This window comes from Amia ocellicauda, chromosome 1 (assembly GCF_036373705.1).
Source record: "Amia ocellicauda isolate fAmiCal2 chromosome 1, fAmiCal2.hap1, whole genome shotgun sequence".
Lineage (NCBI taxonomy): Eukaryota > Metazoa > Chordata > Actinopteri > Amiiformes > Amiidae > Amia > Amia ocellicauda.
Window position 1 is genome coordinate 7,589,381 of NC_089850.1, and position 27,661 is coordinate 7,617,041.

At 40.0% G+C, this 27,661-nt stretch overlaps 1 protein-coding gene across 1 annotated transcript in view; it reads right to left on the reverse strand.

Annotated features, from left to right (window-relative positions):
* Positions 1-27,661, reverse strand: part of LOC136757590 (disks large-associated protein 2-like) — an 88,233-nt gene that overhangs the window by 25,638 nt on the left and 34,934 nt on the right. Inside the window, exon 2 of the mRNA XM_066712411.1 lies at positions 26,118-26,329. Within this exon, the coding sequence (XP_066568508.1) occupies positions 26,118-26,329 (212 nt within the window). The remainder of the gene's footprint in view (positions 1-26,117; positions 26,330-27,661) is intronic.

Genomic DNA, 27,661 nt, shown 5'->3' on the forward strand with positions numbered 1-27,661 from the left:
TGAGAGGAATTGCTTTAAATGCTTTAGGGGTACCAAAATAAAATGCAGGGGAAATCTACCAACCTCAAAAATCACAATCTGGAAGACAGAGCACTGCATCCACTTGCCCACCATGGTCTGGTAGAGGCAAACTTGGAAGAAGGAATATCACATTATGTAACACCTGTACAGTTGACAATATGCTGTATGTCACTCATTTAGCAATGCAAAAGCATGATTTGATTTTAAAGAGCATGATGATGTGAAAGATAAAGATTCAGAAATCAACACACTTCTAAAACTCCATCATCATTTTTCAAATAAAGAATGGATCAAAGGAAACACTGAATGTCTGAAGCACTTTGATCGTTTCCAAGGCAGGACTGTGTGGGATGCATTTGTGAGTGAAGAGGACTTAGTAATTTGCTGCCTTGACTACATGCAAACTATGGGTGGAGTACACTTGCAGTAAAGCTTCCTGTCTACATCTAGTCACTGTCATAACTTCAAATCTAATAGAAGGTCTGTGAGTTACAATTTGAATATTGAAAAAAATGTATTTAAAAAAATAGTTTAAGGTGTAATGTTTTATCATGATCGTACATTGTACTATTACAAATGTGTAGTTGCTATTATGGTCATAGAACATATTTGTCATTATTATTTGACAGGTGAATTAAATATTTAACAGCTTATTCATCTTCTGTAGGTGTGCTGACTTCACTGAATTGTAAACAGTGATGCATGGACATCAGCTGAATCAGGACAAATTCTTCAATGTGAAAGAAAAGGGTAAGTTACATTACAAACTATAGAAAGATTTTAATTTGTAAGAACTTTTGCTACTTTCATTTTGAAACAAAATCTTTGTTTCTAAAAACATATCTCCTTTGTTTATAATGTAATGTAATAACAATTACTTTTGTTATGTTTATTGCTGAAAGCAATGTTACAGAATTGAGAATAAGTACACTACTACACAATAAATAGTCTTTGTTAAAAGGTTTAATGCAGGCACTCCCTGGGCCCCCTCATCGCATCCCATGGTTTCTCTTACCATTTCTACGCAGATGATGCCCAGATCTCCCTGTATTTTCCCTCCTCTGACACTCATCCCCTCTCGCATCTCTTCCTGCTTGTCTGCTATCTCCGCCTGGATACACTCACACCACCTCAAGCTAAACGTCTCCAAATCGGATCTCCTCTTTTTCCCCCCCCACTCTTCCTCACCTTCTGCTGATCTCTCCATCTCAATCTGCTTGGAATCTATGACACTCTCTTCCTCTTCTTCCGCTAAGAACCTTGGAGTCACCATCGATCCTTTGCTCTCCTACACCCAGCACATCAACACGCTGACATGCACCTGTAGATTCATCCTGAGCAACATATGCTGAATCCGTCCCTTCCTCACTGACTACTCGACTCAGCTGCTCGTCCAGACCACTGCGCTCCACCAGTGCCAGAAGACTAACTCTGCCTCCTCTCTACTCTCCTTCATCCAGAGCCGCTCCTTCTCATCCCTGGCCCCTAAGTGGTGGAACGACCTTCCCATTGAAGTCAAAACAGCAAAATCTCTGACCTCCTTACGGCGCTTACTCAAGACACATCTTTTCAGACAGTTCTTATAATTTAGTAATTTACTCTCCTGTAAGACAGCACTTATATGTTTTGTCATACTACTTGCCTAGCTTTACTAGTACTCATATTGTTTATTTTGATTTCCCCTATGCTCCCTTTCCCTCGGACCTTCACTGTGACCTAACATCTTGTCTGCACTCATCAGCTTTTACAATCTAGGATGGAAGACCTCATATATTGTTTACTGTACATCTTGTATACACTTGTGTAAATTGGAATTCGTAAAATATATTATGCCTTGAATTGCACTGTATTATTGCACTTTGTATTGCTCTTATATTTTGTAAGTTGCCCTGGACAAGGGCGTCTGCTAATTAATAAATAATAATAAAATAATAATAATACCTAAATTCATTTATGAAATATTTATGTTTACAGACAAAGAAAAAAAACCTTATGGGGGGGGAAAGGATGTAATAAGAATGAGAGTTTGGTCATGGGCTGCCCTGCCTGTTCAAGTATTACAAGTGAGACCCTGTTCTGCCCCTCAAGCCCTGCAGAACTTCCATCAATACTTTATTGTTGGAAGAAGGTAAATATTAATTAAGTTTGTGATTTGTAATATTTAAAATTGATACTTAATAATTCATATTTAAATACTGCATGTAGCACTGCAGTGCATATGATACTTCAAAAATAAGAGTGGCAGCAGTGTTGAGTACAGGTGAGGGCTCTGTACTCAATCAAGAAGCTTGTGGGCTCGAAAAATGTGCTTGTATTTTGTGATTAGTCAGAGTCAGTCAAAGTATTGGTTTGGGAGAGGCCAAACTTTTAATGTAATGGAAGAAATGCTACTCAGTAACCACAGGTAAGGGGTTACTGACCTATAATTCCATGCAAAACCTATACAATTGAAAATGTATTGTTTTGCACCAGACATCGGTTATCCAGGGCAACTTCTTACTAGAAGGTCAATGCTTTTCATGCATTTTAATTCATTTAAGATCACATTGCTTTACATTTTTAATATTAATAAAAGGTTTAGCCATGTATCCTAATAAAACAGTGGTCAACATAGCACATAGACATGAAAGAAGCGGATTTAGACATTCCAGAATTAGGAATTATTTGATTTGAAATCAATGTTTTTTACTAAAATAAATATAATAGACATTTTGTTGAAAAACCTTTTCAATTGTATAGGGTTCACATGGAGTTATATGCTACTTCCTTGTACCCAAAATGGAGTGGTGAACCTGTGGATAACATGTAATAATATCTGAACTGAAAGTTTATTCACGTTGTCACTGTTTTTCAGTGTTTGTTTGTGGTTTCGTAGTAGGGGTTTAGGCTTAAGCCTATACAAAATGATGTAGTCCTAAACTACGAAAACGAGACATGGAGAAAGTATATGCATTGATGATGTGTTTAATTATTTTTAAAGCAAAACATGGCTTGATTGGTGTTGTCAGCAGTCCAAACCCGACTCTCCTGCTTTGCTGTAAGCAGCCGAATAAAGAACCCTGTTGTGCAATTGCACTGCAACCTACAAGCAGAATTATATTGAAGCAGAATATGCTTTTGAAGCCGGATACGGACAAAATAGCTCATGCATTTTACAGCACAAATCGGCACAATCGTAGCATAAAGGACAGAGACCACTGTTAAGTGATAAAAATATAATGTTTAATATCCCAAGAACCATGTTGGTACAATTTTTTTTCGCTGCACAAACCAGCACAAACATAGCACAAACGAATGACACCACTTTGGACCAATTTGGAGTTTGACGGGCTGCTAGGTGACGTCATCACTGATAATTAAAAAAATGAATATCTCAATAACTATAACTGCACAAATGTAGCACAAACAAGAGATAATTTTGGTGTGATTTGGACGTTGATGGAGTGCTGAGTGACTTCAATCATTAAAGAAAATATCGCTTAATAACTTGAGAATAAAATAGCACAAATGTTTCTTTTGACTGCACAAACCAGCAAAAATGTAGCACAAACAAAATAGACCATTTTGGTGCGATTTAGACATTAATGGGATCACAGCTCATAAAAGATAATCTTTAACATCTTGGGAAACATACTGGCACAAACGATGATTTTTGTGGCACAAACCAGCACAAATGCAGCACAAACAAATTAATATATTTGTATTCATATTCTGAACACATGGGGTGCCAACTTCACGGCGGTAGTGTATGGTACCTAAAGGTGTATGTGTTTTTGTGTTAAAAATTCACGTGTTTCTTCAACTCTTTAAGTAGGGTATGTGCATTTTTTTATTATTATTTGTTTACATCCTGGCCACATGTTTACACTTGTAAATTGCAGTGCACTTACAAGCTGGCTTTGCATGTCCCACCCAGAACTACACTTCCCATCATATCCATGATGATGGGTAATGTAGTTCTGAGCTGAACAAGCAGGAACATTTCAAGCCATCTTGGAAGTTAAATTACATTCACCAGTGTGAAAAGTTGGCCAGGATGTAATTTTTTTTATAAAAATAAAAATAAATAGACACACTACATAAACAGTAGTAGCAACATACGAGAGCATGTAACACAAAAACACTTTTAATTACTGTTTAACCTCTACATCTACAACAATATTACACTGTTTTAAGTTATTGCAAATGTAGTAGAATGCATTGATTTAAATACAGTAATGCAACCTGTATGATTATGGATGACTGTCCATGGCAAAAAAAAAATACCACTTCCAGCAAACAACCATTTCTCAGAAATCAGGGTATGCTCTAAAACTCACGTTCGCACCTGGAACATTTCCTATCCAGGATGGGACGGGAGTCCACAGGGGGCCGTGCGCAATTGGCCAATCAGTGCCCAGGGTGGAGAGGGGGGAGTCGACATAAAATTACTTATTTCACATAAATGTTTAAATAAATACAGTTTGAAATAAAATACATCTATGGAAATTAATTAAATAATTTGTTTATCCCCATATTTATTTATTTTAAGATGTATTTAATTATTCACTTATTTATTCCTGTATGTATTTTTTATTATTATTTTGGCATGGATAATCCTCCATATTTAATACCTTTGTCTTTAAATATATGTTGTTATTACTAAATGTTGTGTTTGTTTTTATATAAAGATATAAGCCAGTGGCCACAACCTATAACACTGGAGCACATTTTGTGTGCTTCCACTCTCTGACAAATGACAAAGAGTGGCATTAGTATGATGGGCTTAAGGAAATTAAGAATCCCGTCAGTGGAGAAAGAGTTGCTACACCGCAAGTAATGCAACAAGTCCATAAGCCAGGAGTAACTGTGGGACATGTAATGTGTATCAGAGAAAGTGTGACTTCAATGTACATTACAGAGGTAAAACTGTCTATTGCTGTGTTCATTACATTATGCAATATTTGCATTATAGTAGCTTCATTGCTTTTAGTCTAAAACATGTATGCATATATTCCCATACCTTATTTACAACATTTCATCCAATATGTAAAGGAAAAGGAACAAGACAGGCAACTATTCATAATCAAATGCAATACATCTTTGACCCTAATGATTTTGAAACCTGAATTAGATATGATTTATCCCTATACAATTAAGCTATTAGTAAGACATTGCTTGTGACAAATTAAAATGCTTACAAATCCAAATAGGAAGGATCAGCAAACTAAATTGTAATAGATTTTTTATTCTATTAAATTAAAATTAACAATGTAAAAGTTTTCTGGTTCAGGAATCAGGGACATATTTTTGTCTATCGTCATGTATTTTTAAATTATATTACATTTGACCCCATCTATAGTTATAAAGTGCCCCCGTGCACATCTGACGACTCATGTTGAAATCAATACTGTACTGTACACCAAAACAATGGATTTGAAAGGAAACATTCAAGATGTGCTTTAAGTGTAGACTTTCATCTTTATTTTGAGGGTGGTCCCCCCAATTTTAGGGCTTCAAAAGTAATTGGACAAACTAACATAATCATGTATTAAATTGTGAGTCTGGAACCCATAGACATCACCAGATGCTGGGTTTCTTCCCTGGTGATGCTCTGTCAGGCCTGCATTACAGCTGTCTTTAGTTCCTGCTTGTTCTTGGGGTGTTTCCTTTCAAATCCATTGTGGTGGCGTACAGAGCCAAAATGATGACAATTGTGTCACTGTCCAAATATTTATGGACCTAACTGTATGTATAGATTACTGAGCAGACTAAAGCTAAATTAACACTACACGATTTTTGGCGCAATTTTAGCCCGATTTGGCTCTCCCAACAAATCTGCACTGATCGTGATGACAAGCAGCTTGGACAGGGCACATGCCTGTGTAGGGTGACGTGATCAGCGTCACATGGAGACCAGTAGCAGCCAATTAGAGTTGAGCTGATCAAAGGAAAAAAAGTGAAACAGGAGGAATAAACATGACAGGAATATTTGATGTATCAAAATACTTCAAATAGGCTACCAATGGTTGTTTTTGGGCAGGTTATTTAAAAATACAGGGAAAATTATATTTTAAAATACAAATACCAATTAGTATCTGTAATTGACACAGGTCTGCACAAAATATTAATACCTACAATGTGATCTGTGGGATGGATATAGCGTGTGACTGTTGCTCAGCGGTATACAGGCTATTGCCCTCGCCTCCCGAGCCATGCCTTCACCCACATTGTCTTTTCGCTATACTTTTTGTGTTTGTCCGCACACAAACAGTAACAGCGGAGAGCTTGTAGTCACATTCTTGTTGTGCAGATTTCTGCAGTTCTACACAGATCTGCAGAATTCTGCCGATCCCATTGGTGGAGCAGCAACAATAACTGTGCAAAGCTGTGCTAAAAAAGTGGGAATAACAGCGCAGGTGGGTTTGCACCAATGCCATTCAAATATTTGGGCCATGTTTGAATATTTTTGATGGAAATCACAATTGTTTTGCGTGGCACACATTTTGGGCAGAAATTGCGTGTCGGGCCTAATATGTCCTGGATACACCACCAAGGTATCAGATTTTTATTTCCTTTTTTTGTTTTTGTGTCTAGTAGAGTAAAAACACATACACACACAAAATATTGTGTCCTGGCAAATCATCTGGCAGTAATGTTCATTAAGCTTTTATAAGACATGACCTGGAGGACTGATCAGTGTGTTCAATAACAAATGTAGGGGCAGGTCTAGGGGGTGGCATTGGTGACCACGCCCCCTGAAATCTGATTGGCCAATTCTGAGGTCTGATTGGTCATTAGTCAAGTTCCAGTTTCCAGTGACACTGCAACTGTTCTGGGCCCTTTTTCATAAAGCATCTGAGTGTGTGAAATATCTGAGAGTGACATCAATTTGATCCAAGCTTCTTTAGAATTAAAACCAATATTTAGGAGTTGGCAGATGGCAGCAATGAGAAGACAACTGAGTGCACCTTTTATGAAAGGAAAGATGTTACAACGGTATGATGATGAAGAGTTAGATTGGACAGAAATGGAATATTGTTTGTTACTGAATGAGTCAGAAATGTAGTTTCTTCCACCACTGTCATAAATGTGTCATTGTCAGCAGAGATATAGGTGGTGACAATGTTGCAGTGTATGGCACAGGGAAAATGCAACAATATAGCAGTGGTAATTTGGGACCATTACAGCCTTCAATAAGTACAATTTTCCATCAAACAATAATGGAATTACCCGAGATCGTTCAATGGTTTATTGATTTCCCCACTACTGTGTGGCAAATATCCCCTGCAAAATGAATGAAAAAATATCCACTCATACAAAGCATATTCATAATAAACTGTATGAATGTTGAATGCATGTTAACTTTAATTTGTCTGTTATTCAAAAGAAAAAGTGTCCGAAAGAGCGAATCGGTGGAAAACCCTTGAAGAAAACCCCAGTGTTTCCATTTTCCAATTTCCTATGTACAACAGAAGGATAAATATTGTTCAATTTTAAGATGTTTTATGTATATTTATTTATTATGATTATGTATGAAAATGTATCTTGCATTTTAATTCCTTGTAGCATCATCCTCATAATGAAGGAATAATGTGAAAAACTTTTAATTTCAGGTCAAATTATAAACAAATAAAAGGCTGAGTTACCTTAGCATTCCTATAATTGTATTTTTGCTTCTGCTTGTCTACATGTGATCTCATGTTTTAAAAAATGTCTTAAAAATTAAGAAAATATGCCACAGTGAGCAGTTTTCACACATAAACTCTCGTGGAAATGTGCTAAAAGTTGTTCCTACAATTGGATCCTACTCCCAGATAAAGGTAGGTGAAAAAAGCTTTATAACTAATTCCTACCTCCTACTCTGAGGGAGGAGTACTTTTACATGTAAACTATCTTTTAGCCAGTAATTCTGAGAGGTTTTATGAATATGGGCACAGATGTCAGTGTAAGATTTTCACGCATTGTGTGAGAGCACGGAGTCAGAAAGACAGTTTGAGTCTTTGAGGCTGCCTGTGTTAGGCAGCACTGTGGAGTAGTGGTTAGGGATCTGGACTCATAAATAGAATGGTTGTGGGTTCAAATCCTGGGTGGGCAGCACTGTTGTACCCTTGAGCAAGGTACTTCACTTAGATTTCTCCAGTAAAATGCCCAGCTGTATAAATGGGTACAAATGTAAGTCACCCTGGAAAAGAGTGTCTGCTAAGTGACAAATAATGTAATGTCAAAAGCACCATTCACACTAAAATACCAGCAAGATGTAGGCAATGTTTGCCTTTTATCCTATTGCTCCAAATTCAGACTGGCTTTGAAAGCCACCAAACTGCAGAGTGAGAAGACCCCACACAAACACCAAATAGATTGAGTAACATGAGGCAAGAAGAGTAAAGGCACTTGACATGGACAAGTTTATCAAGTTTTTCCCAGCCAGCACAAAGGTGCAGATTGAAATGTTGTTATTGGGCCATAAACCACAAGTGAGCAATACTCATGTATTTTTTTTTTATATTTTTTGTTTGTTTGCTGCTGGGGTTTGGAAAGTGTGTGTGTGTGTGTGTGTGTGTGTGTGTGTGTGTGTGTGTGTGTGTGTGTGTGTGTGAAATTTCCAATAAATCTAATATAGGTATGTAGTCAACAGGAAATTAGACAGCAGCAAAGTGGTCTCCACATTGACAGAAAAAATAATATTTCAGCTGGTGAACAGGTCAGAGACACACAGAACAAAGCCAGGTTGTCTGTACAGAAACTAACAAATCAAACAAAAGCAAATACAAATAATAATACAATAAATAAATAAATCTGTCAAAAGAAAATATATCTTGTCTTTTCTATTTATCTGTACGAGATGATGTAACCGCAAACTCAGGATACAGAGGTGTGTCTACAGAAAGACAACTCAAAGGGAAGACAGATCTGCTTTTTTAATTAGATTTTTTTTAACCTGTCTCTAATCATTTGATTTAAAATGTTTGTATTGTGTACTATTTTACTACACATATAAGGCCCTGCTAAATATATTCTGAAGCATAAAGCAATAATTTAAAATATAAAAATTCATATTTTGTATTAAATTAAACTGTGGACTCCAACAGAAGCTATGACAGCATTTAAATGGAAATGTCAAAACCATTTTTATCACAGTTTTAGGTGTACTTTTCAAGAAAAGCAGTTCACAAAGTAATTACTGTGAAGGTGATTTTCAAGTGCATGTAAACCAAGCCAATGACAATTATAACTGTAAATGCCACTCAGCCCATGTGATAGCCAACCATTTGCACCTCTAAAAAAATGGGGAGAGAGAAAACAGTATGGTATATTCAGGATCTCTTGGATTTGGTCTTTCTTCATCTAAAAGTTAATCAGTCCTTTCAAAGAACAAAACAAATTATATATATATATATATATATATATATATATATATACACTCACCTAAAGGATTATTAGGAACACCATACTAATACTGTGTTTGACCCCCTTTCGCCTTCAGAACTGCCTTAATTCTACGTGGCATTGATTCAACAAGGTGCTGAAAGCATTCTTTAGAAATGTTGGCCCATATTGATAGGATAGCATCTTGCAGTTGATGGAGATTTGTGGGATGCACATCCAGGGCACGAAGCTCCCGTTCCACCACAACCCAAATATGCTCTATTGGGTTGAGATCTGGTGACTGTGGGGGCCAGTTTAGTACAGTGAACTCATTGTCATGTTCAAGAAACCAATTTGAAATGATTCGACCTTTGTGACATGGTGCATTATCCTGCTGGAAGTAGCCATCAGAGGATGGGTACATGGTGGTCATAAAGGGATGGACATGGTCAGAAACAATGCTCAGGTAGGCCGTGGCATTTAAACGATGCCCAATTGGCACTAAGGGGCCTAAAGTATGCCAAGAAAACATCCCCCACACCATTACACCACCACCAGCAGCCTGCACAGTGGTAACAAGGCATGATGCATCCATGTTCTCATTCTGTTTACGCCAAATTCTGACTCTACCATCTGAATGTCTCCAAAGAAATCGAGACTCATCAGACCAGGCAACATTTTTCCAGTCTTCAACTGTCCAATTTTGGTGAGCTTGTGCAAATTGTAGCCTCTTTTTCCTATTTGTAGTGGAGATGAGTGGTACCCAGTGGGGTCTTCTGCTGTTGTAGCCCATCCGCCTCAAGGTTGTACGTGTTGTGGCTTCACAAATGCTTTGCTGCATACCTCGGTTGTAACGAGTGGTTATTTCAGTCAAAGTTGCTCTTCTATCAGCTTGAATCAGTCGGCCCATTCTCCTCTGACCTCTAGCATCAACAAGGCATTTTCGCCCACAGGACTGCCGCATACTGGATGTTTTTCCCTTTTCACACCATTCTTTGTAAACCCTAGAAATGGTTGTGCGTGAAAATCCATTATCCATCCGTGAAAATTGCATTAATGAGAAATTGAACAGGTGTTCCTAATAATCCTTTAGGTGAGTGTATATATATATATATGCATTGAATATTTTACTTCCAATATAACTGTAATATTTAACTGTAAGCCAAAAACAAATGCAAGTCTGTACAGGTATACGAATGACGTACAAAGACAAAAAGCACACAAAAAAAAAAAATAGCCATGGTTTATAGCAGAAGGGTTTATTTTTTAAGAAGCCATTCGTTAAAGTATAAGATGAACCCTATACAGAGAACATGCAATGTGAGAATGACATACACACAGAACTCAAGTGTCAAGAAGAAAATGCCAATCTATAATGGTTTAACCTGCCATTGATGACACAAGAACATCTGATATGTGCCCAGATAATGTTTAAATGTAGTTTTCTGGTTAGGGTTTGAACTAAGGTTAGGGTAATAACTGAAAAAATCTGTTTCCTTAAACCTATGGCTTTATTTCTTTAATTAAGTGATATTAGCATAGAATTTTGAGAAACATTGTTGGGTAGAGCTAAGGGGACTGTAAACCTTAGGGGTGGTGTCGGACTGTGTTCGCTCCTGGGTGTTGGTTAGAACACAGATGACCTAATGTTGACTTGAAGTTTAATTGAGAAAGGTGATTGAGCACAGTACAGGTCCTAGCACATGGGTGAAGGCACTTATTCCCTGTCTATGAATAGCCAGCTGTAGACATTGGAAATATCTCTGTATTGATGTGTGTTTGTATGTGTATGGACAGTTTACTAATACTATTTCTTATTGGCACACACTATAGATACAGTAATCAGGGCCGCAGCTAGGAATTATTGGGCCCGGGACAAGTTCTATGTCCCCCCCTCTTCACTACCCAAACCATTTGTCAGATCCTGTGAATACTTACTGAGAAGCTTTTCAGATGACTTATTGATGTCTTCAGCACTCATGCCTCTAAACTTCAGAATTGCCACAAAGTCATAACAGATAGCCCTAACTGACTGAAATCAACTGCTTAATTGACTGATGTTGTCTGTTGCCACATAATACACTGTACTGCGAAACGTAGTCTCTGCACTTTCACTTGTAACATCGTTTACAGTTTCATTGTGAAATCGCTTGCGCTTTCTTTGACTCAGAAAGAATGGCATTCTACTCTTTTCTCAAAAACATAATCTCCTTTTGTAGATCGTTTATGTTGGCTGCTTCTGTGTCTAAATCCGTAAAGACTATTTACACTGATGCGAGCTTGCACACATTAGAAAACAGCAAACAAGGGATGCAAAATACGGCTCCTTTACTCGTGCTCGACACTACCCGTTATCTCTAACTTCTCCCGGCCATTTGGCGATTTTGAATTCAAAAGATACTCAGGGAATGACCTACCATCAAAATCTAATGACATATATTTAGTGAATTCAGGTCAGCCTGGCTTGTTTGACAGAAGCTGACGATATTTTGCCTTCATTTGTGTAAAACAGGTCAGTCGCTGTTGTATCGTGGGCATGATCTGGGGATGAGTATTTTTTGCGTTGCGGATGTCAGATTCCAAATGACCTCACATTTGGTACTACTCATAGCATCCTGAGGATCGTCTGTTGCTACGCTTTATGGTGGTACATGTTTCAATCTAAGGTAACACTGAGTGAGCACGAACACGTGTGCATGTGGATGGAATGTAAGATGGCAGTTGTGCACTCACGAGCGAAACAGTTTGGAATAAACCATATTTTCTGGGGGGGGGGGGGGCGGGGACAGCTACAATATTAAAATCTAATGGTATTATTTAAATGAAAAACAATATTGCACATTAATACAATATTTTTAGGATTTAAGGAAATGTGTTTTGAAGTACAATTACCACAATAAATAAATCCCTGGCCTAGTCCCCATAATTAGATGCACGTTTTACACATTTGCACTTAATTTGTGTTGTGCTTCTCTAGTCCCGAAAGCAGCTTTAATTTTAATGGAAGAAATAGGTTTGTTTAAAATACTCACTGCCATCTCTCATCTGTACTGGTTCTGTGTATGTCTGTTTGTGATTTTATTTTAAAATGTGTGTGTTTTATTTGAAAAAAAAAAACGTTTTTCAATCCCACAGGAGGTCCACCGAGGTTCAGGTTGCTGCATAGTGTAACTGCAAACCGGGGCATTGATGTTGTGTGGGTGGTTCATGACAATGCCAGCAAAGTAATATTGTGTTGCTCGTGAAAGGCTTTTATTTGTTACCCAAGTAAAAAACTTACGCTGGTAGTTTATGTATTTTATTATTTTGCATGGTGAGCTATGCAATTGCACATGCACATTAATTGTTTCCTATAAGGCACGAGCATATTGTTTGAACTAATGGTTTTTTTTTCTTTTGTAAAGTAAATCAGTAACGTGAATATGAATAAATAACCATCATCATATATATTTCTAAAGACTGCGGTTTAACAGCAATGCATTTGTTTTCTTTTTACATGTTGTATTTCTTGCTTTTCTGTATGTCCATGCAGTACTTCAACCAGTTGTTTATATGAAGCAGACATGAATTTGTTATAAAACTGCATTACTCCATTTTCTCCACTTTAATTATTAAAATGGAAGTAGGCCTAATCATTTTTGGTAAAGAGATTTAATCCAGCATTACCTCCATGCATCAAAGAAATACAAAATAAAATTGTGAAATGATGCGTTTATTTTTGGATGTATTCTTGTGCTACAGTCAATATATAGCATATAGTATAGTATAGTATAGTATACAGCATATATTAGTTTAATCACTAAGTCTAATCATTAAGTGTAAGCAAGTAATTCTACTGGGCATATAATATTATAAAGCTTACTAATATTTACTAATTGAACATCAAAGGCTGCTGCCGCTAGGACTTTAACACCGCCATCTTCCAAAAACAATAGTGTGACATGGAGGTAGCTAACCTGCCCGTTTACTATCAGTGTCACAGCAGTATAAGAACATGAATATAAAACAATAGAACAGAAAATATAAACATTATCAAGACAAAGACATAATAGTAACAATAATAGTCTGAACGATCACACACACAATGCGACTTAAACAGGCTACCTTTGCTTTGTAATAATCTACCAAAATAAACGTAATAACTAAACACAGTTTGCATCTACTAACACATACACAACTACAGATGTTACTTACAATTCGTTAGTAATGCACACTGCTCTGGCTAAACACAAACTAATATTACATGGGGGCTAGCAGAATGTGTACTGTCTTTTACTTGTCTCTGGTTGCACTACACTCATGTCACTGAAAGGCGGAGCTACAACTCTTAAGCAGAATTACTCTAACTATAATACAACTCTCTGTAGCCTTTTGTACAAACATAATTCTAAAAACATTTAACAATTTATAATCGTTAATTTGATAAGGTATCTGAAAATTAGCAATAATTGGTTGATTTAATCATGTTAGATATTGAAAAGTATTCCAGAATTCCAGGTAGAGGTCCAACATTGAGGTTTCAAACTGGCATAAAGAAAAATATATATTATAAACTTAAGACAGCTGATTATGCTTGTCATCTAATTATCATAGCAGTATGGAAGGACAGGTTTGACACAGCCTCTGTAATTATGAGAAGAAAAGCATACAAATGTAAGGTGAGTGTCACCACAGTAAAAAGACTGTCTGCCAGGATGTGTGGGTGTCAAAGAGAATGTTCTTTAATCTTTGGGTATACATTTAAATGTACTGATAAAACTCTTCAGACAGTAAAATATAATGTCTAATCTTAACTGTTGCCTTGGTTATCTGAAAAAGAAAGCACTGCCCAAAGGGGCGGGGTTTCTCCACACTTCCACAGGAAACCGATCAAAAATGTCACTATCAAAGCTGCCATTGGCCCCTGCACATGTCACTCAAACAGGTCCCTTCCCACTTCCTGTTTGATAACAGGTGACGTCTGCACAGGTTCGTCCTCTTTGGGTGGGAGCTAGGACTTCCTCACGACCTTGCAACCCTTGGGCAGTGCTTCCTTTTTCAGATAACTGGGGATACATTTGCAACCTATCGTTATCTTTCAAGCACTGCCCAAGGGTGAGGGGTTACTGTATAACAAAAGCATCACAAAGGGAGGCGGCAGCAAGCTGATACCGCTAGGGAGCCTTGGCAACAAAACTCCAGACAGGAGCCACAGAGGCCCCTTGCGGCCACACCTGGGCTGCCCAGGAGTGAGGACCGCAGTCACGCTCTACTGGGGAACTGTCTGCAATCAGCATATACAAAGCAGGGCTACAGAGGTCAACTCTTAAGCTCTCCGCTTACAACAGCAAGACCGGCTGCTCTACTAGTGCAGCTAGGAGCTAGGCCGTATAACTACTTGCACAATATATGACACGGCCATTCAAGCAACTTGAAAACCCTCCGCACATTAACAAGGCAGTGAACCCCTGATCCTGCAGGAGCAGGGCCACAGACACACAGAATAACACACAGCTAGCTAGTCAAATGAGTAGCCACAGCAGGACATAACAGTATATACCGTGTGGCAGCAGGGACATTCATGCTGCCTCCACGCAGCACAGGAGAAATCATGTTCACTGAACAGTACAGAGCATCCAGCTCCACTGTGCTGTCATAACAACTATACACATCGCGGGGTGCAGGAAGCAGATCATGCACTACCACGTAACACGGGAGCAGTTGTCACCTATTAGCGCAGCTAATGCTGGAGAACAGCAGGCTCTTCCATGACAATCAAACCAAAATCATTGCGCGGTGCAGGAAAACAGTTCATGCACTTTTTGCATAACATGGGAGCATTGGCTACTTGCCCCACTAGGAGCGAGGCACACCAGTCTTTACAGTGTCGTACAAACGAACTATATACACCACGGGGCGCAGGAACCAACTCATGCGCCACCTGCGGACCACAGGAGCAGTTGACGCCTGCTGATTAGACCAGCTAACGCAGGGCAATATTAGCTCTACTGTGCTGACAAATGAACTATGTACACAGTGGCACACAGTCAGAGAGGGCCACAGACCTGCTGACCAAGGAACTATATATACAGCGAGGCAGCGAGAACAGCTCGAGCGCCATCCGCTGGGAACAGCAACAGTATGCTCCAGTCTACACAAGCTAGAATGGAGCCACAGTCCTGCTGTTTACATGTTATATACAGTGAGGGAAAAAAGTATTTGATCCCCTGCTGATTTTGTACGTTTGCCCACTGACAAAGAAATTATCAGTCTATAATTTTAATGGTAGGTGTATTTTAACAGTGAGAGACAGAATAACAACAAAAAAATCCAGAAAAACGCATTTCAAAAAAGTTATAAATTGATTTGCATGTTAATGAGGGAAATAAATATTTGACCCCTTCGACTTAGTACTTGGTGGCAAAACCCTTGTTGGCAATCACAGAGGTCAGACGTTTCTTGTAGTTGGCCACCAGGTTTTCACACATCTCAGGAGGGATTTTGTCCCACTCCTCTTTGCAGATCCTCTCCAAGTCATTAAGGTTTCGAGGCTGACGTTTGGCAACTCGAACCTTCAGCTCCCTCCACAGATTTTCTATGGGATTAAGGTCTGCAGGCTGGCTAGACCACTCCAGGACCTTAAATGTGCTTCTTCTTGAGCCACTCCTTTGTTGCCTTGGCTGTGTGTTTTGGGTCATTGTCATGCTGGAATACCCATCCACGACCCATTTTCAATGCCCTGGCTGAGGGAAGGAGGTTCTCACCCCAGATTTGACGGTACATGGCCCCGTCCATCGTCCCTTTGATGCGGTGCAGTTGTCCTGTCCCCTTAGCAGAAAAACACCCCCAAAGCATAATGTTTCCACCTCCATGTTTGATGGTGGGGATGGTGTTCTTGGGGTCATAGGCAGCATTCCTCCTCCTCCAAACACGGCGAGTTGAGTTGATGCCAAAGAGCTCGACATCCTTGGACAGCTCTTTGGTCTTGGCCATGGTGGAGAGTTTGGAATCAGATTGATTGATTGCTTCTGTGGACAGGTGTCTTTTATACAGGTAACGAGCTGAGATTAGGTCCGCCAGCCGTCCTCCTGACGCATGCCATGCTGGACCACCGGGGGCCAGGACGTAAGGCCAGGTGGCTCTCAGGTCGTCCAGGAGGTCCGGTAGCAGCGGGAGGGCCCGTGTGGGCTGCTGTGGCCGGTGATCCCTCTTGAACCTGGAGGCGTGGGGGGTGGGGTCAGAGGGCCAGGGGATCTGCAAACAGTTCATGGCTCTCTGGATCACCGCCCAAAACTCCTGGTCCTGACTTACAGGAGTGGGGGGAGTATTGTCGCACAATGACGTGGAGGGGGAAAGGCTTACATGTCTGCTGCCCTTGTACATAGACAGGGCAGCGAAGCTCCCCCCAAAGTCCATCTGCACATGGGCCAGTGGTGGAGACTCAAGTTGTGGCTATTCAGGGTCTGGTCTCCCAGCAAGCTGAGAGAGCAAGATCTCCTACAGCCGCAGTCGTGTGCTGGTAGTACGGGCGCAAGCCGACGGAGGAGCACCTCTCACGGGTGAGATCTCTTACGATAGACTGAGGCTTAGGCCGGGCACAACTTCTTGGTTAATGTATAGGCTACCTACTGGACTGAAATTTGCATAATGCATTTAAACCTCTGTGGAGTTTCCTTATTCTCTCTGTATCTTGCTTGTCTTTTCTCAGTATATTCTGGTTTCATTCCATTTCCACCCAGTCCAAAGATATGCAGTTCAGGTTAATTGGCGGTGCCAGTAGGGGTTGTAGTATTTTGTGGTCCAAGGTCCGGACCATAGCGACCGAGTAGTCTGGACCACTGCGCACTGGTCTTAGAGCAAACTGAATGTGCGTGGCATTTTGTATTCTTGACACAACTCCTAAAATCTATCCAAACTACAATCATAATAATCATGAACATGTTCATACTAGCATATTCTACATGTGCCTATTTGTAAATAGTCACGTAACCCCTCAGTACAGCGTTATGCCTCACTTGTAGGAAGGCTCTATGTTTTAGTATAGCGAGCTGAACACACTGTTGTGGTGGAGGGGCGCTCAATGTATGCGGCTCGAATCCAGAGTGGGGAGTTCTGAATGCATCGGTCACACATGTAAATATTGTTAATACTATAATAATTATAATAATATTTTTACTGTTATCTTCAAGTCAGAAGCACTGCCCTAGGGGGAGGGGTTTCTGCACGCTTCTGTAGGAACCCGATCGAAAACGTCACTCTATCAAAGCTACCATTGGCCCCTGCACACGTCATTCAGATCCCTTCCCACTTCCTGTTGTATAAAATGTGACATCTGTGCAGGTTCCTCCTCTTTTGCCATTTTGCTGGACCCAAGAACGTGAGCTCTCTGTGTCATGTCTGTGCACTAGACCTTATTATTATTACTGTTTTTCGGTTGGTTGGCTTCACAGCTGTGCTGTTCGCCACCGTCTTACTAGTGTGTGTGTCTCAATATTTTATATTAGTTATTTATATATATATATATATATATATATACAGCACAACAGGTCCCGCCCCCCCCACACCATGACCCTCCACTGCCAGCCCACACCGTGTCACTGGAGTCTAAGGGGAGTCTGTCTGAGGGGGTCCACACGTGGACTCAGAGCTCATGGAGGCAGACCTCATGGAGGTGGAGCTGGTCTCACCCACCCCTCCTCCTCCATTGAGCGAGGACATCCCTCCTACTCCTGCAGGACAGGACCAAGGGTTCTGGGCGGTGATTCAGAAGGCCGTGGAGTGTCTCAAGCTCCCCTGGCCTTCTGATCCTGCCCCGCCACACTCCAGGTTTGTGAGAGGTCAGCAATCGCAGCCACCCACACCTCCTCGATGAACTGAGGGCCACCTGGGACTGCGCTCGTCTCCCTACCTCCGAAGGGCGTATGAGGTAGTAGCCCATGCAGCTTGCCTCAGAAACACTAAAAGCCTGCTGGCTCTGTATTTGGCCCAGCTGGCTGAGCCCTCGGAGCATGATGATGCATCACCAACCCCGCCACCTATCGCAGGCTTCACCTTCGACCTCTCCAAGAGAGAGAGCAGTCCCTGCAGCTGGCCAGGGTTTACCCCATTGCACCCCAGGCCCAGCAGCGCAGGCAGCCTGTGGCAGCTCGTCGACGGGGAGGCCCCCCCATCGCGGCTCTCAGGCCACAGCCCAGGCAACAGCCCCGCCCTCCTGCTGACCTCCGCCAGCGTCTCTCTGGCAGGCAAGTGCCCCCCCACTCTCGCCCCCAACGCCCCCAGCAGCATATGGCAGCTCAACACCCTGGTCCGACCCCGCCTCCCCCACCACCTGAGCCGTGGCCCTGCGGCATTCAAGCAGCCTCTGGCCCACCCGTACACCTCCCAGCAACTCTCAAATTGACAACACTGCACCCAAGACTCTTGGGTGCTTCAAATTATATCAGTTGGCTACTCTCTACAGTTTCAAACACGGCCACCCCCCTATCCAAGCGTGGTGTGGACGTGAGTGATGGAGCCATTGCAGTGTGCTGCACTTCGCTTCAAAATCGCCGCTCTCCTGGAGAAGTGAGCAATCCACGAAGTGCTCCTTCTGGGGCAGCACGAGGGATTCTATTCTCCATACGTCCTAGTGCCCAAGAAAGATGGCGGTTTCCACCTCATCTTGGATCTGAGGCACCTGAACCGCCACCTCAAGGTGTTGCGCTTCAAGATGCTCAACCTGCACACCATGTCCCAGGCCATCAAGCCCGGCAACTGGTTCACCACGGTGGATCTGAAAGATGACATCACATCCCCATTGCGTAGGCGCACAAGAAGTTTCTACGCTTTGCCTTTGAGGGCCGAGCTTTTGAGTTTCCTGTTCTCCCCTTTGCCCTGTTGCTAGCCCGTCATGTTAGCCTGGGGATCTGCTTCCTCATTTACTTAGATGATTGGCTGGTTTGTTTTCACTCGAGGGAGTAGGTTCAGAGCCACACGAACCTGATTCTAGGCCGTCTCTCCGAATTGGGCCTGTGGGTCAATCGAGAGAAGAGCCACCTGATGCCAACTCAGCAGGCACAGTTCCTTGGACTGCGCCTCGATTCTGTTGCCTTGCTCACCACACTGGCGCCAGACAGAGTTGCCACCATATGCACGTGTCTCTCCCTTGTCTGACTTTTTTTCCAGAGGCTACTAGGCCTCCTAGCGGCTGCATCACAGACCCCCCCCCCTCGGCCTCCACCAATTCAGGCTGCTGCAGTGGTGGTTCGGATCTCTCCGGATGCTCCCTCGCCGGGATCGATCACGCCGAGTCACAGTCACTCAGGTGTGCTGGAAGGCAATCCGTTGGTGGCGGAGCCCTCACAGTTTGACCCTCGGTGTGCCTCTGGGACCACCAAGTAGTCATGATGACACACACCTCCAAACAAGGTTGGGGAGCAGTCTGTGACGGATGTCTCTGCCATTAATTATTCACCTAATACACAATATTATAAATTAATCCTTTAAAATAGCTGTAATTAAACCATTTCATAATATATACACGGATCAGCCATAACATTATGACCACCTGCCTAATATTGTGTTGGTCCCCCTTTTGCCGCCAGAACAGTCCTGACCCGTCGAGGCATGGACTCCAATAGACCTCTGAAGGTGTGCTGTGGTATCTGATACCAAGACGTTAGCAGCAGATCCTTTAAGTCCTGTAAGTTGCGAGGTGGGGCCTCTATGGATCGGGCTTGTTTGTCCAGCACATCCCACAGATGCTTGATTGGATTATGATCTGGGGAATTTGGAGGCCAAGTCAACACCTTGAACTCGTGATTCATCAGACCAGACCACCTTCTTCCATTGCTCCGTGGTCCAGTTCTGATGCTCACGTGCCCATTGTAGGCGATTTCGGCAGTGGACAGGGATCAGCATACGCAACAAACTGCGATGCACTGTGTTTTCTGACACCTTTCTATCAGAACCAGCATTAACTTTTTCAGCAATTTGAGCTACAGTAGCTCGTGTGTTGGATCGGACCACACGGGCCAGCCTTCGCTCCCCACGTGCATCAATGAGCCTTGGCCGCCCATGACCCTGTCGCCGGTTCACCGCTTTTCCTTCCTTAGACCACTTTTGATAGGTACTGACCACTGCAGACCGGGAACACCCCACAAAAGCTGCAGTTTTGGAGATACTCTGACCCAGTCGCCTAGCCATCACAATTTGACCCTGGTCAAAGTCGCTCAGATCCTTACGCTTGCCCATTTTTCCTGCTTCTAACACATCAACTTTGAGGACAAAATGTTCACTTGCTGCCTAATATATCCCAACCACTGACAGGTGCCATGATAATGAGATTATCAGTGTTATTCACTTCACCTGTCAGTGGTCATAATGTTATGGCTGATCGGAGTATATATTTATGAATGTACAAAAAATACTTTAAAATGTCACAAATGAGTGCAGAAACATGACACCCGCCTATGTCCAGCACTCTGCCTTAATTCATCCATGCGGTCCTGTTCCTTTAATGCTATGATTCAATTAGCATATGATAATGAATCTCTAATTGGAAAAATTAGATGCAAATGTATTCTTTAGAGGTCATTAAACATGTGCATAGCGCAATCGAATTTAAATTGCGTGAAAACCCGAATTAGACTGAATATACAAATTTGTCCACAATATGTGTGGTGCACATTCATCCAATAAATGCGCAAAGCTGGCTCAAACAGTGGGAAAACAGTGCAATGTGGAGTGGCGCAGGCGGGTTTTTACAGGAAAAAAAATGCTATATTCCAATGTCGCACAAAACTTTGTATTGAATATCTCTCTTTTTTGGCATGTTGCTCGGCACACATTTTGCGAGAAAATTTTGCAAAGTTTGAATATCTGGCCCAGGTAGGGTTAGGGTAACTATTTTAATTGTAATTACTATTTTCTGCATAATGAACGTAATTTCAGAGCAGTGCGATTGGTATGATTGGTAAACCCCTGACGGACCAGTGGCAAACGACAACACCACACCAGCTAATTTAAACTGGAATTAGACAATAAACTCACAAGGCTGTCAGGATCGCTCCCAGGCAGGACTACTAATAGCACAATTAATGGCTGCTTTAAATCTGAATACAGACAAAGACCATGCCAGACACACGTAGTTACACTGATCAATAGCTCACAACAATGCTAAATAATAACAGCCTACAATGTAACCACTTCTGATTTATAGAAACTGCGTGTTGAGTGGGGAAAGTAAGTTGCTAATTAACTAATAAACAGTTGGTGCTGTTAATATAAGACAGGTGCAATATATAAATATATATATATATATATATATATATATATATATATATATATATAACTCTTAGCTAAACAAGTAACCATGTAAACAATCAATGTATCTCTTAACTAAACTACCAAACACATGAAAAAACGATACTTAACTGGGGTGAGCTAGGCAACTCCTCTGCTGGCTTGCCTGACAGACCAGTGGCAAACACACTGGCTAATCAACTAATGAATTGATCGACGATCAATATTTTCTGTATTTAATCAAGCAATTTTTTTCATTATAATGACTGGCGAATATACGGTTAGCACTAGAAACGCTGACATTTCGAACTACCTACAAAATCCAAAACCGCTTATTTTAACCAATAGCTCTTTAAACACTGTGGTATAATGAAAGGCAAATGATCAAATTAAACTAGCACAAATGGAGTAAGGTATTTACATGGAAATATGAACCTAAAACATTAAAATGACTGGTATAACATCAAAGCTCTTTTTTTTTTCAAAACACGTATGCACAGTCAAAGCAAATAAATGAAGTGTTTGTGGTGTAATCAGTGTCCACTCAATCTGACTACAGTTGTAAAAAGACACTTGTAATGCTGTGTAATGCTGTAAATGTTTTGTTTCATTTGCAAGCAATGCTTTTCTTACAAGGGCAATGTTAAAGTTAACAATTTCATTTGTGAGCAAAACATCTGTTTGCTGTAGCGATTAGACCTATAATATAGTTTGCAGATTATAATGATTTAGTTTTTTTTTTTAATATACATTTCTATATATTTTGTACCATTCCCATTCAGCATTGTTATACTGCAATATCAATGCCTAGTATATTGATTAAAGTATTGCTGTGTGGCACAACCACTTAAAGACTTTTACACTTATTTTAATAAGTCTACCAATTACCAACTATTGCCCATTGATTAAACGATCAAATATTTGAATTGACTGACAGCCCTACTATATACAGACGGGTGACAAAGGAAAGGAAAAATGAATCTCTGGAACTCTACTGGATGGATGGAACACAATTCTTCCAAAAGATATTCCCTCATTTGGTGTTTTGATGATGGTGATGGAGAGCACTGTCTAACACGCTGGTCCAAAATCTCCCATAGGTGTTCAATTGGGTTGAGATCTTGTGACTGTGAAGGCCATAGCATATGATTCACATCATTTTCATACTCATCGGACCATTCAGTGACCCCTCGTGCCCTGTGGATGGGGCATTGTCATCCTGGAAGAGACCACTCCCATCAGGATAGAAATGTGTCACCATAGGATAAAGGTGATCACTCAGAATAACTTTAAAATGATTTGCAGATTTAACTTTAGTCACTGTTGCTATTGAAACACTAGCAAGTTGAGCACTTTGTGACTGAAGCTCCTGCCATTTATGTCCCAATAATGATCCCTCTTTCAAAGTCACTTAGATCCTTTCCTCTTGCCATCTTGATCCAAACTCGAAGGTCAAATGACCTGCTTTATGCATGCCAGAGAGCATGATAGGATGTTAATTGCTGAATTATATCATGCAGACACCTGTTAGGAGGCATCAGCATTTGTTATGTTCCTCCACTCATTTATTCAGGTTTTTCTTTTAATTTGTCAACTGTGTGTGTGTGTGTATGTATGTATGTATGTGTGTGTATATATATATATATATATATATATATATAGATAGATAGATGGATAGATACATACATACATACATACATACATACACATGCATACATACATACAAATCATGAATGTCTTCCTATGAGGAGACCTGACCTGAATATTTTAATAAAGAAAAGTAAGATATGGCGTGGACCTTTAAAAAAAGCAATGGTTTCAAATCTATGCTAATGGCATACCTTTCACAAAGCAGTAGGTGGAGCTGTAAATGTGGAAATTGCTGAAAATTATGAAAAGCTATATTTCTCTGCACTTCATAGAGGAAACCATGCAAACCTGTGTTTAAAGGATAAAGTTGTCTTCGCAGAGCGTATGTGTTAATCAAGTGTTAATTATTTATAGGTGAATACTGGATCCTTGAAGAGAGAAATAAATGTCACAGTTTCCTTTTGGACTGGTAATATCAACAATTTCATCTGATGTATGTGGGATCCTTCTTGTTTGCACATCACATAGTGCTTCACATAACAACTAATATATAAAAAATAAGGAAAATAAATTTGCTTTGAACAAGTTTGCAGTAATAGTGTTGCAGTAAATAAGCATGGGCAGAGAGATAAGCACTTTAAATATTTTAAAACTGAAGTGTTTTAAGAGCAAGTGTCTTTCATGGAGGGTTCTGATCAATGCCTGTGTTAAGGCTGGATTCATTTGTTTTTACATAGATGTTTTCATAATATATTCTAGTCCCTTACAGAGTTAGATCCTGGAATGCTTATGTGGTTGCCAGGCAACACCAAGCGGTAGATGTTTAAATTATGTATGCTCAAAGACAATGTTACTGGGATGGGTTCAGAAAGGTCATCGCAGAATGAGAGAAACCTGACAGGAGCAAGAGCAAAAACAAGAAGAAATCACTCCTGAACCAAAAAATATTTTTTAAATTGAATAAATGCTTAAGAGAGCCCAGAGTTGTTAGAGAAAGATGGTCAAGCTCCTTTAGGTAAAATTGTGTTTATTTCTGATTCTTTACTTTTCTGAGATAAGTGAGGAAAGCGCAATCTCTAGAGCAATTTCCCTTTAATTTGCACCTAACAGGCATAAACCTATTTTTTAATTTATTGTTAATAGTAGTATTTGTTTGATGAAATAAACAATTTTGACACATAACTATATTTCTTTCCTGACATTCTTGATATGGGGGATAAAGAGCAACATGTTGAGTCTTCCAAGTGCCCATTATTGCAGATTCATTGTTTTAACATCAATAAACCCAAGATGCAGAACTGCTGTAGGGAAAAACATACTTTCTGCTGCTGCAGTTTTCCTTAACAATAAACTAAGTATTGAATTATATAGAGCAGTGGTGTGCTGTGATGTATAAGATGGCATGTGTCCAGGGGATCGTCACCTCTCACCCCTACCTACAGATATCACTGCAGCAGGTAAGACTTGTTAATGATGTGCTGTCAAACACATAATATGCCCTTATAATTTAATACACATGGTTGATTTCAGTAACAGGCAAATTACTGATATTGTGAAATTCCTTTTTCTTTACATCTTCCATTTCTTCATAAATGCATTCTTATTAAGAATGTGAGGCTATCTGGAACAATCCACTTTATTACAGTTAGGTCCATAAATATTTGGACAAGGGCACAATTGTAATCATTTTGGTTCTGTATGCCACCACAATGGATTTGAAAGGAATCAATCAAGATCATCTTTAAGTGTAGACTTTCCTCTTTAATTTGAGGGTAGTTACATCCAAACTGGGAGAACAGTGTAGGATTTACACCCATTTATATCTGTGGTCCCCCCAATTGTTTCCTTTCAAATCCATTGTGGTAGAGCCAAAATGATGAAAATTGTATCCTTGTCCAAATATTTATGGACCTAACTATATTAAAGTAAAAATTCTTCTTTCCACTACATTTTTTGAATTTTGACAAACACAGTCACCTGTCTGAATTCACCAGGCATTGAAAATGCAATGCATTGAAATAAAGCAAGTGAAAATCAATTCAATATAGCACTTAGCATGAGGCAGCACCTCCATCAAATGATATCTTTTGGGTTTACAAACATTTCAAAGGGTTGACATGTCCCCTGAGTGCATGCCTTGTTAAGCTCATGGCATGCCTCTGATATTCAGTGTTGGAGAAAAACAGAATACAAGTAAAGCCTTAACGTACTCAGGTTACATATTTTCAAAATGTTCCGCTATGGTTACTCAGGCCAGATGAGTATTTGGATTAGAAATACTGTAACAAAAAGTACTTTAAGGATAATGTTTCAGTAAAATACAGGCACAACACTTGAGTAAATTGCAAGCATCTGTAGGAGTTCACTTGAAGTACTTTTCAGCATTGTTTGTATTTACATGCTACTGAGCTAAAGAGTACATGATTCTGCACCAGAAGGAGACTTCCCTTTAGCAAGGCTTAATGGAGGCTGCCATAACCTGCACGTCCATCATATTGAAGTATAGAGGTCTTGTTTATTTTAAAAGAGGAGAATCAGAATGTTTTTATTTGCTTTAAATAAATTTAAATGTGATGTACACAGGTGCTTTGTTCATTGTCAAGAAAATGTATCATAGGTGACCTTTTGCTTAAGTGGAAGAACCGGTTAACCTAGTGAGTTGGCCATAGGAGTAGGCTTGAATAATTAAAATAAATAAATAAATACATACATACATAATGATAATAATATTAATAATAATGCAGATGCAGCATTGGTCAACAGTAAGTCAGCATCTGTTCAAAACTTTTTATATTAGAAAGAGACTTTACCCAGAGGCACAGCAAAAGAACAACACTCTTTGAGATGTGTGGCTCATCTAAAAGTGGATGAAGCATGTACATCCTGCAGAGGCTTACCTTTGGGGGTCAAAAAGCGGTCTCTGCACCACTGATTTGACAAGGGCGTCAGGGCGGATGGCTGCCTTTGGTGATGTTTTCGGGCTGGTGTCAGACTCTCCACTTTCATCGTCTCCCATAGCTTTGATATAACTCCCACTCCGCATTCTCCTGCAAGGGATTTCCTCATCCTTGTTAATCCCTGGGTACCCTCCCCACTCATCCTGAGGCACCTGCGCAGCACAAAAGAAAGCCAGTGAGATCTTCCTGTTCAAATTTGAAACAATGAAGCAAATCAGCATTTTACAATTAGAGAAGAGTAAAAGGCTGGAACTGTTGCCCTGCTAAGAAACAAATAATAATAATAATAATAATAATAATAATAATAATAATAATAATAATAATAATATATTAATAATAATTAATGTCAGTGATAAAACCAGCAACAGTATATTTGCAGGATATGTTTTCAATTCCCAGAGCTAAAGACCTGACATTATGCTGGTGCCTTTTTACCTGTCTTTTTAGAATCTCCCTCATTTAACCAAAATGGGCCTGTCATTGAATTATAATCAGTTCTGTCTTAAATTATTATTTGTCATCTTCTATCCTCAGTAAAATGATGGTACCAGGGAACTTCTTTGAATTTCTTCTCAGCATGTGTACAAAGAAAAAAAAACATTCTCGCAAGTCCATATTAATTGTACATTACATTAGTTATACAGTATGCCTAATATATTGCTGTATTCTCCCTCAATAACATTTTGTGTTATATTCTGTATATGTTTTGTTATATAATTTTACCACATGTAACATTTAATGGTTATATATAAAAAATAAAATAAATTAGAAACATTCTCTGATTGCAGTGGATGGAAAACTAAGACCTAGAATCCAACACATAGCGATTTGTGCTGCCAACAAATGACTGTGAAATATCAAGATAATTATCTTTAAATCAATCTTGTAACATTCAAGTTCTTGATCAGAGAAAATATAATTGTGAAGTGAAGAGAACTCATTTAGACCTTCATTTTGGGCCATATATTTGTGGCTATCATGCACAAATTTGCATTATTTGCCATATTCAAAACCCTGTTTTGCACCGTGAAATTCATTCTGTGCCATTCAACCTTTATGTATGCAAGGTGCAAAATGAGGGAAGTGACTGAAATTATCCGTAATTCCTGCTATATTCATAGCTGTGTGCCACGCAAGAAACAGGTTTGCTTGCAAAATAACTAGTTGAAAAGGATGGCACACACACGCCATGCACAGCACTATGTCAGAGGACAGCTCCAGTCCAGCGGACATTGACATTCCAATACCCGGTCAACAATGGAAAATGTGGGTCTGTCTCTGTTTTTATATATGGTTGTATGTGTGCTGAGTCTGAAGAGTCTGAATGGCTAAACATACATGCATACATACATACATACATACATACATACATACATACATACATACATACATACATACATACATACATACATACAATGTAGTTAGTGGCATGCAGCATGTCTGTGGACATCTGGACAGCACTGTACACCTGGCAACAGCAACCC